Source organism: Coregonus clupeaformis, chromosome 24, assembly GCF_020615455.1.
Source record: "Coregonus clupeaformis isolate EN_2021a chromosome 24, ASM2061545v1, whole genome shotgun sequence".
NCBI lineage: Eukaryota > Metazoa > Chordata > Actinopteri > Salmoniformes > Salmonidae > Coregonus > Coregonus clupeaformis.
Window position 1 is genome coordinate 43,238,433 of NC_059215.1, and position 11,242 is coordinate 43,249,674.

Consider the following 11,242-nt stretch of genomic DNA (forward strand, 5'->3'; position numbering starts at 1 on the left):
GAACAAAAGTAAACCTTGAATTAGGAGCTTTAAAATATCCCTCTGGTGGTCAAATTGACCTACAGTATTTCAAGAAATGACATTGGTTGGTTTGTTTTTTGATAGGCTGATGCAGAATTTGTTATAGGAAATAATCACCGCCACCTGCTCAGGTTAGCATAGGGATACATGTGCCAGGTTAAGTCGCGTTTATCTCAGGGGATATGTGCCACAAAGACAGAATGTTTGGGTAAGATGCATGTGTTCGCTCCATAAAATCCATATTGATTCATATTAAAGTCAGTGAAGTGTATCTTATTCAATATTGACTGGAGCCATATGTGATTGTAAATTGATGGAAGGCGTTCACAGAGAAACGCAATCACAATTAATCACAGTGTTATCTCATAATGTCCTCAAAAGGTTAATCAATGAATTTCTCTATTGCCTAGGGCCAAACTCTTCAGAGAGAAGAAAGTGCATGGAGATTATGACATCAAAGTGGAACAGGTAAGCCTCATTAGGCAAACTGCATCGATTTACTTTTGGCACCTGTCTCAGACCTGTCTAAATAGAAACAGAATATGGATCTATACTGTATATATGACTCTATTGTTGTACCTTCTACATTCACTTCTTCAGATGGATCTGTCTGTTTTTCTGCCCTGCAGGCTGAGTTCAGTGAGATCAACGTCATAGCTCATGCCAATGGGAGCTGTAATGTGGACATGCAGGTTCTGAGAAATGGTACCAAGGTGGCCAGGTGAGACGCACGCACACACACACACACACACACACACACACACACACACGCACACACGCACACACGCACACACGCACACGCGCACACGCGCACACGCGCACACGCACACACGCACACACGCACACACACACACACACACACACACACACACACACGCACACACGCACACACACACACACACACACACACACACACACACACCACACGCACACACGCACACACGCACACACGCACACACCACACACACCACACACACCACACACACGAGCCAAACAGTAGTATCTGAACTCATTGACAATTCACCAGTGCTCTGAGAGGCAATTTTTCCTGAGCAACACACTCAACCCTTAGACATCGAATCTGGACATTTGCCATGGTTCAGTTTACATGTGAAGGTCAACTCAGTTTAATTTCTCTCTGAAGCATCTGTATATTCATTTTTTTACAGGTCATTCAAGCCTGACTTTGTCCTCATCCGCCAACACGCCTTCAGTATGACCCAGAATGAGGACTTCCGTAACCTGATCATTGGTCTGCAGTATGGCGGCATCCCCAGTATCAACTCCCTGGAGTCCATCTACAACCTGTGTGACAAGCCCTGGGCGGTAGGTAGACAGAGGGCTGGCTGGGTGCCAAGCATGATGCTTGTGTATTTGTGCCTAAAGTACTTAATTTGCATAACTTGACAAATGGATGTCTGATGTCTCTAGTTTGCACAGCTAATAAGCACCTCCAGGAAGCTTGGTGCAGAGAAGTTCCCTCTGATCGAACAGACCTTCTATCCCAACTACAAGGATATGGTAAGAACCTAATCATCTCCTGCTCTGAAATGTAGCCATTAATGTGGACTTATTTTGCTTTGTTGTATCATGAAACCACACATACATAAAACAATAACGTCTACACGATTTATCACCCAGGTTGCCATGCCAACGTTTCCTGTAGTTGTGAAAATTGGACACGCTCACTCAGGAGTAGGAAAGGTAAGAATGTTATTAAGGCTTGATATTGTTATTCTGTAGATTGTGGGGCTGCTAGTGGTGGGTGGTGAGAGGTGCATTTTGGTCTGTTTGTTATTATTGTAATTTACAAAAACAATTGCATCACAAAAAAAAAGTTATACCAACAGAACAAATATATGGAGAACCTGGTAGTTTGAGAGAACCACTGACGACTCTCATCTCCTAATGTTTTTGCTTCCCTGGGTTTCTAACTGTACTCTGTTGTGTGTGCTGTGTCCAGGTGAGGGTGGATAACCACAGTAAATTCCAGGACATAGCCAGTGTGGTGGCTCTCACCCAGACCTACACCACCACAGAGCCCCTCATCGACTCCAAGTACGACATCAGGATCCAGAAGATTGGCAATGACTACAAAGCTTACATGTACGTATTAACTATTCTCCTGTTTTATGTGTATGATATATGCTTCTGAAAACGTTTACATTTTCCACAGAATAGCTTAAGGATCGTCCATTTCTTGAAATAATCCAGAAGTGTAATCGAATGAATCCAACGCAATTGAATTTGTGAATCCTTGAATTAAAGGTCACCAGGGACTTTAATATGTATACATGTGTAATGTCTGTCTCATCCATTATAGGAGGACCTCAATCTCTGGCAACTGGAAGACCAACACAGGCTCAGCCATGCTGGAACAAGTGGCCATGACTGACAGGTACGAGTCCTGAACAACAGCAGTACAGCGCCACTGATAATGCATCCATTCTAATAGGACAAGACTAGACAATACCAGACAATGCCCTGTCTCATTACGAGAGTCAATTATAATTCACGTAGCTCATTAAGAGACAATGTAACTGTCTGTATTGATACGAGTTAGCACTCTGCAATGTGTTCTCTCTGAATGGTACACAATTGATAACAGCCATTTGAGTAATTGCACTGCTACATGCAAATTATTTCTATTAAATAGCATCACACTTGTTCTTGACATGAATATATTGACTGTGACACTATGTAAGACCATTTTGTGTGAGTATCTATCCTTCTTCCCCTGTGTTCAGGTACAAGCTGTGGGTTGACACCTGCTCAGTGATCTTCGGAGGGCTGGATATCTGTGCTGTCAAAGCCATTCATGGGAAGGATGGGAAAGATTACATTACTGAGGTAGCGCTTCATACAGTGCTTGACATATTGCATGAATTTCGTATGATGTATTACCTAATTATGCAGTTGCTCTCTACACACCGACGCAGTTAAATATAATGAAAGATTCAACATCTTTGTTAATCAATGTATTGATGTATTCCATGTCCTTGTTTGGTCGCTTTGAGTCTATCCGGTTGTTATGGGAGCAGCAGCCTACACATGATATGGTTAACTATGTGTTCATGCTCACACAGACACACTGTTGAGAGGAGCACAGGGTCAAGCTGCAGTGCCCCTGGATGGAGAGCATGTTTTGGGGTTAAGGGCCTTGCTCAATGGCCCAACGGTAGGGGATTGTTTTGAGGATATGAACCCAGCAGCCCCTTTTTTTTCCAGCACGCCGGTCCAAGATTCGAAAAGGTGACCTTTCGGCTACAGGTCCAACTCCTTAGCCGATGGGCTACCTATTTCCCTAGCCATTCAGTTTTCCCCTCATTTCAACTAAATGTGACACGCAATCTACTGTCGGCCCTTCATAACCTACCTCACTTCCACCTTCTCTTCCTCTGGAAATAATACCATCTTCTGTGTGTGTCAGGTGGTGGGGTCCTCCATGTCGCTGGTAGGAGAGCATCAGGCAGAGGACAGGCAGCTCATCACTGACATGGTGGTAGCCAAGATGAACCAGGCAGTAGGACGGACACCCACTGGGTCTCCTAATAGACCCACCACCATTCAGCCATCACAGGTATGGTGTAGTAGGCTACATACACCACGGTATGGGGGAATATGATCAGTCATAGTCTCACAGGTAGGCTTTTTAGGAAAACCTGTTTGAGAGCCTCCACCTGAATTAGAGTTTAGTGTATTACAGCCATATCAAATTATTGGTCACATACACATATTTAGCAGATGTTGTTGCGGGTGTAGCGAAATGCTTGTGTTCCTAGCTCCAACAGTGCAGTAGTATCTAACAATTCACAACAATACACACAAATCTAAAAGTTAAAGAATGGAATTAAGAAATATATAAATATTACGACGAGCAATGTCGGATTGGCATTGACTAAAGTAGAATACAGTATATACATATGAAATTAGTACAACCATATGTAAACATTATTAAAGTGACTAGTTTTCCAAGTCTACAGTGCATTTGGAAAGTATTCAGACCCATTCACTTTTTCCACATTTTGTTACGTTACAGCCTTATTCTAAAATGGATGAAGTTATTTTTTTCCTCATCAATCTACACACAATATCCCATAATGACAAAGCAAAAACAGGTTTTTAGCATTAAAAAAAAACAGAAATACCTTATTTACATAAGTATTCAGATCCTTTGCTATTAGACTCGAAATTGAGCTCAGGTGCATCCTGTTTCCATTGATCATCCTTGAGATGTTTCTACAAATTGATTGTTGTCCACCTGTGGTAAATTCTATTGATTGGACATGATTTGGAAAGGCACCTACCTGTCTATATAAGGTCCCACAGTTGACAGTGCATGTCAGAGCAAAAACCAAGCCATGAGGTCGAAGGAATTGTCTGTAGAGCTCCGAGACAGGATTGTGTCGAGGCACAGATCTGGGGAATTGTACAAAGTTTTTTTCACAGCATTGCAGGTCCCCAAGAACACAGTGGTCTTCATCATTTTTAAATGGAAGAAGTTTAGAACCACCAAGACTCTTCCTAGATCGGGGGAGAAGGGCCTTGGTCAGGGAGGTGACCAAGAACCCGATGGTCACTTGGACAGAGCTCCAGAGTTCCTCTGTGGAGATTGGACAATCTTCCAGAAGGACAACCATCTCTGCAGAACTCCACCAATCAGGGCTTTATGGTAGAGTGGCCAGACGGAAGCCACTCCTCAGTAAAAGGCACATGACAGCCCGCTTGGAGTTTGCCAAAAGCCACCTGACGGACCCTCAGACCATGAGAAACAAGATTCTCTGGTCTGATGAAACCAAGATTGAACTCTTTGGCCTGAATGCCAAGCGTCCCGTCTTGAGGAAACCTGGCACCATCCCTACGGTGAAGCATGGTGGTGGCAGCATCATGCTGTGGGGATGTTTTTCAGCGGCAGGGACTGGGAGACTAGTCAGGATCGAGGGAAAAATGAACAGAGCAAAGTACAGAGAGATCCTTGATGGAAAAACCTGCTCCAGAGCGCTCAAGACCCCAGACTGGAGTGAAGGTTCACCTTCCAACAGGACAACAACCCTAAGCACACACCCAAGACAACGCAGGAGTGGTTTCGGGACAAGTCTCTGAATGTCCTTGAGTGGCCCAGCCAGAGGCCGGACTTGAATCCGATTGAACATCTCTGGAGAGACCTGAAAATAGCTGTGCAGCGACTCTCCCCATCCAACTTGACAGAGCTTGAGAGTATCTGCAGAGAAGAATGGGAGAAACTCCCCAAATACAGGTGTGCCAAGCTTGTAGCGTCATACCCAAGAAGACTCAAGGCTGTAATCGCTGCCAAAGGCGCTTCAACAAAGTACTGAGTAAAGGGTTTGAATACTTATGTAAATGTGATATAAAAACCTGTTTTTGCTTTGTCATTATGGGATATTGTGTGTTGATTGATGAGGGGGAAAAACAATTTAATCAATTTTAGAATAAGGCTGTAACATAACAAAATGTGGAAAAAGTGAAGGGGTCTGAATACTTTCCGAATGCACTGTATGTACATAGGGCAGCAGGTTGAGTATTACTGTCTCTTAGTAACTAGTGGATAGCTATATTTGTATAAAACCAACAGTGTGTCGATATTCCTGTTTAAAAAGTACATTCTTTAAAGCAGAATTGTATCATAAGGACGTGTCTCTGGGAGTATCACTGTGTTTTGTGTGTTTGCAGTGTGGTGGCCAGAAGGACCTGGTGGTTGATCCCAAGACTGGCGCTACACGCCCTCCTCAAGGTTGTCTGCAGTACATTCTCGACTGTAATGGCGTTGCAGTGGGGCCAAAACCCGTCCAGGCCAACTGAGTAGCCCGCCAGAGAGGAAGTCTATCTAATATCAAAATGATGATGACGTACATTAGCTGGACACAAAAGCGGGGAGGGTGTTGGGGAGAGACGGTAGATGAACTGAGATGTGGCTGGTATTAGTTTGGGCCAGAGTGTAGTGCTGGCCTGGACTGTGTTTTTCCTCTATGCAGTGTCAAGATGTACTGTTAACGTGTTTCCCTGTTGAGTTAGTGTGCTTGTAACGGTCGCCTCTGTTTCTCTGTAGCCGTGGTTTTCTTTGGGGCTGTTGTTGACAGGGTAATAAGCAGATTGTGCCTACACTGAGTCCAGTGCTGCTGTGTGTGCCCGATGTTTGATTCAGTCATCATTCATAATTTGCCTCTACCCCCCCCCCCCATTTATTTATCAATTTTGGTGTGTACTTTTAGATATTGTTCAAACTGTGGTTTGTCGTGCAGTTTGACGTTTGTGTATATGTCAATATGTACATGTTGGTGCGTATGACTGTAGTGGTAATTATTTTCATACATATACTAATACTAATATAATAGATATTTATTTTTGTTTTGCATGAATGATATGAAGGCAGGTAACGGTATGTTTTTTATCAATCTGGATGTTTCTTTAGTGAGACCACTATTATTATTTCGGTCCCTGTGATTTATGCATTGTGAATGTGTCATAATAACAAATACATATTGTATAAGTTATACAAAATAGATGTATTCATATACAACCAAATATTAGAGGCAAGAAAGCTGAGGAGTGCACACATACACACAGCCAGATCACTGCTATGTAAATGTGCATTCCTTTCATTGTTTGAAAGGATGTTCCAGACATGATATGATACTTAGAGTTGCTGTTTCTTTGTCCATTGTTAGCAGATAGCTAACCCATCGAGATACTTCCCTCAGTGAATGTTGCTATAACAACCAACTCTTAGCAAGACAGTTCTTTGACAGTTTTATGAACTGTCTCTATGCACAGAACACAGCCATAGATGTCTTCATGTGTATGAGGACAAGCATATTAGATCACTTACACAATTACAATAGACTACTCTACACTGTAAAATAAAATCCTGTTGTTTTTACGGTAACCTACTGGCAGCCAGTTACCTGTAAGTTACTGTAAAAAAAAGTACAGTATGTTACCATAAATTCCAAATTAACTTTGGTTTAACGGTACATTAGTACATTTTACAGTAATGCACTGTTTAACCAAAGTTTCTTTGGAATTTATGGTAACATACTGTACCTTTTTTTACATTTATTTACAGGTAACTGGCTGCCAGTAAATTACTGTAAAAACAACAGGATTGTTTTTTGTGTACCATTTTGAGCCATAATACATATTTGACTTGTTTATTATCACTCAACACTTATAATCACAGTCCCCCACTGTAAATATATGGGATTGTTTTGTGGTAGCTGCAGTTGGATCGTGAGAGGAGAGATTTTATGTGATAGAGTTAGAGAGTAACTAACTGTGATAGTCGAATGCTCTCATTCATTCCAATAATGAAGATTCATTAACATAATGACTCTAGAGGTTTGTCCGCTAACTAATAAGATTCCAGTAACAACCGTTGCCTCTTTGGCCTACGATTCATGTGTAAACCCTTTTTTTTTTTTTTTTTTTTTTTTCAGTAAGAAGCGAAGTAGTCAAATTAGTCATGTCACTTTCAATTATGTTGTCAAGTCGAAAAAACGAAACTGTGATTCAGTTAAATGGTCAAGGTGTGACGTAATATATCTGAAATACTAGGTTTCTGAAACTACCATACACAGACGTCCATGCAGAATATCAACAACCGTATTGGTTTTGCCATGACAACAGTGATGGCACTGTTTTGCAGTGATGATGTGCATGGAGTTATGCTTATGTTACTGCCATTTAAAGATTATTTGACATATTTGCCTTATCATACTCCTCTGAGTAAATGGAGAGTGCAATACATGTTTTTAACTTTAGATTCTTTATTTTTATTACCAGATAGTATTCCATAATTTATTCATATAGCTATATTCACAAGTGGGATACAAAACATTTCCCATAGCTACTCCTGTTGTACATTAAAAACACCTGCATTAAGTAGTAGTTAATCATGTAGAATCTATGCATATGTCCTATTTGGTTAAATGGTCGTACAACTAAGAATACAGCTATATCAAGATCATTGTAATTGTGTGTCACATTCTAAAACACACTTTTGTTTGTTACTAACAGAATTGTACAAATTAACTATGTTAGCAAGCTCTATGTGCAATTTATTTTCCAACGTGAATGAAATGCCATTGTGTCTGTGCAGATAACCCGGAGAGTAACCCTGTAAAAAGCCTTACCTGTGGCTTTATGCTTTTGTGTTTTGGTTTGTGGGGCAAAATGCCATGACGTTACTACAAAAGAGAGGATAGAGGGGAGGTACCAATGTCCTTAATAGTTGCATGGTGAGGTATTTGTTCTGTAACTAATTGATCAAAGTAACTATTGTCAGTGGAAACTCAAAATCAGGTGAAACCTTTGCTGGCATAGTTTTTCAAACCGTCTGGGTTGCAGCTATTTGGGACCAGGGTTGCCACCAACTGTTAAGTGTGTACTATAGGAACTAGTGTTAAACTGTTTGAAACAAATCCAGTACAGAAAACAATACATTGTGGAAAGATTCCCCAACTGGATATTTTCCCCCTGTCACTGGCAATAAAGCTTCCTTTGCAGTATATTCTCAGCCTGTGTCGCCATATATTTGTTATGGTTGTATAAAAATACTATATCAATGAGCAAATCACACTATATTGTGGCACTATGTACATACAGTAATTAGACTCCTTAAAAAGGTATGTTTATAGAAATATATGTGGAGCAAGAGAACCAACAACAAACAGGTGAAGAAAGGTCAGAACACAATATCAATTTACTTTTATTTTAAGACCTACTAATGATAGTCAAACTCTTTATTTATCATGTCATATTATTGAAGTGGAGAAAACCAAATCAATGAGCAAACTGATTGGTTGGTCAGAACCCCTTCATCTATACCCTCATAAAGCATGTGCACCCCACATTGCATTGCTTCTAATGCATGAGAGATACTATATCTGCAGTATTGTAATATTGTATCCCCTCCTGCTTTGTGTGTATTTATTTCGCATCTTTTACTTCCTCCCTTGACCAGTGTCGATTTTAGACTGTCTACTGTTTTTGTCAGATGGTTTGAGGGACAAAATACAACTGTGAAAAAATACAGACTCAAATTCAAAGACTTTGGTACATGATTCAATATCCTCTCTCCACAGCAAAAGTGTGATAATATCATAAAGTGTTTCTTGTACTAAAATTAGGGGGCCGGGTGGAACCTGAAGGATCACTATCACAAAGTCCCAGGCCTGTTCCAAAGTCAACTCCTAAAGCTTCTGCTAAGGACTCAAGCCAGAGGCCTACCCCAACCACACAGCAGCCCCAGCCCCAGTCAACAAGTCAGGGCAAGCCCAGACCAGGAGGCCTGGGGGCTCAACAACCACCTCCAGCACAGCCTGCCAAGCCTGCACCTCCAAGACAGCGCATCTCAGCGCCTCAGCTCCAACCCGAGTTCAAGGCACCTCCACAGGCCTCAGCCATGCCCCAGCCTGAGCCACTGGCCCAACCCCAAAATGAGCCACCGACTCAGGCACAAGGGAAGGACCTGAGCCCTGAGCAGAGCCAGCCTCCAGTGGTAGAGCAGCCAACATCAGAGGAAAATGCACAGGCACATCCACCGCTGAAGTAAGAACACATTGGCAGCAACAGTTTGAAAATACTTAGTTCCGACATAATTAAAAGGTTAAACCAAAAAGAAGAGCCTGTATCTAACAAATATAATGCTCTACAGTCAATTTGTGAGGTTATTTGTTCTGACAAAAAATGTGGCTTACTACTGATTGTAATCACTTATTTTCTTTTGTTTTCCAGTAAATCTCAGTCCCTGACCAACGCCTTTGGTCTGAAGGAAACATCCTTCTTTCGCACAGCCAGTGAAGACGTGGCCAAGGCTGAGACCATGCGCAACTTGAGGAAGTCTTTTGCAAGTCTGTTCTCTGACTAGACGCAGTGCGGGTTAAATAACCCTGAAACAGACGGATTGAAAAATGAGGTACCGAAACCACTATCTGTTTCATCAACCTCACAAAGTGTTACAGTAACCTCCTTCCTGTTTATCTAGATACATACGTACTGTGCATGCTATATCATTACAGTCATATTGAAGTCAGGTTAAACAACAGTGATGTAGGCTACAATTAATGGTATGACTTCTTGAGATGCAAGTCGAGAGATGAAAAGGTGTGTTGATCATGCAATAATGTGGGCATCACTGTTGGGCAGATGAGGATCAAACTATCTGTAATTCTGTATCACATTCCATGTGCATTTATGACTTTTGAATGTTGTAGCTTTATTGTAAATGTGTTTAATAGTTTGGATGTGTACGGTCTGTCATTAGCATAAGGAGATTACAACACTCATTTAAAGTCTCTCTTATTTTGACATATGCTCTCAAATCACTAATTGACTAAACTAACTGTATGTTTCTACAGAGACGGGAATCCATAGCCATTATTGACTAATGCCTGGTTATATGTGTCTTCAAGTACACGTCGACATAAACTGTTCAATCTGGAGTTCTATTTGAGTGGTATTGTTATAAGCATTTGGCTTTGTTTGTAGACAGTATTGTTGACATGATTATATCCACTGATTGGTTTCTGCAGTCCTACAACTCTTAATAAAGTTACAATGCATCAATAAGCAAAGTGACTCTACGGGGCCTACTCATTCTATGCATTAGAAATGCATAAGTAACCCATGGAATTCTATTTAAAGTGCTATTTCTTGAGTTAAAAATGAATAGGTTACACAGTTATATTAACCCCTAAAAGAGGCAACATATTTTTTGCTTAAAAGCACCAAATTGGTAATGATAGTAAAGACACTGTTTGTCAAGCAGTAACACCTTTTATTTTATTTTATTAGCCTTATGTGACACAAGTAAATGGTTTAAAATCCCTAAAATAAGCATATATTTGAAAAATATAGTCAAATCTGAAGTTTAAAAATATAAGTTTTTGTATGTTTTTTTAAATGTTTTTAACAGATATTTTGATCAATTGGATCCATAGCCACATGTTATGAACATTTGTCTGTTATTCATTCAAAGTGTTGTGTTTCTGTGGTACTCAGAGGCTCAGAAATTGGCGATTGAGCTAATCTGACATACCTGTTTGACCTAAAATGCCCACCAATATGGTCGATCAGGGTTGGGGAGTAACTAATTACATGTAATCTGGTTACAAAAAAACTGTAACTGTAATCCGTTACGTTACCAGCTAAAATATTGTAATCAGATTACAGATACTTTTGAAAAACTAGATTACTTCTTGGA

General features: G+C 40.8%; 1 protein-coding gene across 1 annotated transcript; it reads left to right on the plus strand.

Annotated features, from left to right (window-relative positions):
- Positions 1-221: 221 nt before the first annotated feature.
- LOC121538560 (synapsin-2) lies at positions 222-10,608 on the plus strand. Its single transcript, XM_045206920.1, has 13 exons — positions 222-229; positions 432-489; positions 651-742; positions 1,191-1,347; positions 1,453-1,542; positions 1,663-1,725; positions 1,985-2,127; positions 2,345-2,419; positions 2,769-2,871; positions 3,452-3,601; positions 5,713-5,773; positions 9,168-9,588; positions 9,775-10,608. The coding sequence occupies exons 1-13, from the start codon at positions 222-224 to the stop codon at positions 9,905-9,907; spliced, it is 1,554 nt and encodes a 517-aa protein (XP_045062855.1). The 3' UTR covers positions 9,908-10,608.
- Positions 10,609-11,242: the final 634 nt, after the last annotated feature.

What these genes read in the sequence shown, in the direction of transcription:
- LOC121538560 (XM_045206920.1), top strand. An exon ending in GGAAAGATTACATTACTGAG is followed by an intron (nt 2,872 to 3,451) that starts GTAGCGCTTCAT and finishes TGTGTGTGTCAG; the next exon opens with GTGGTGGGGTCCTCCATGTC. An exon ending in CAGGCACATCCACCGCTGAA is followed by an intron (nt 9,589 to 9,774) that starts GTAAGAACACAT and finishes TTTGTTTTCCAG; the next exon opens with TAAATCTCAGTCCCTGACCA.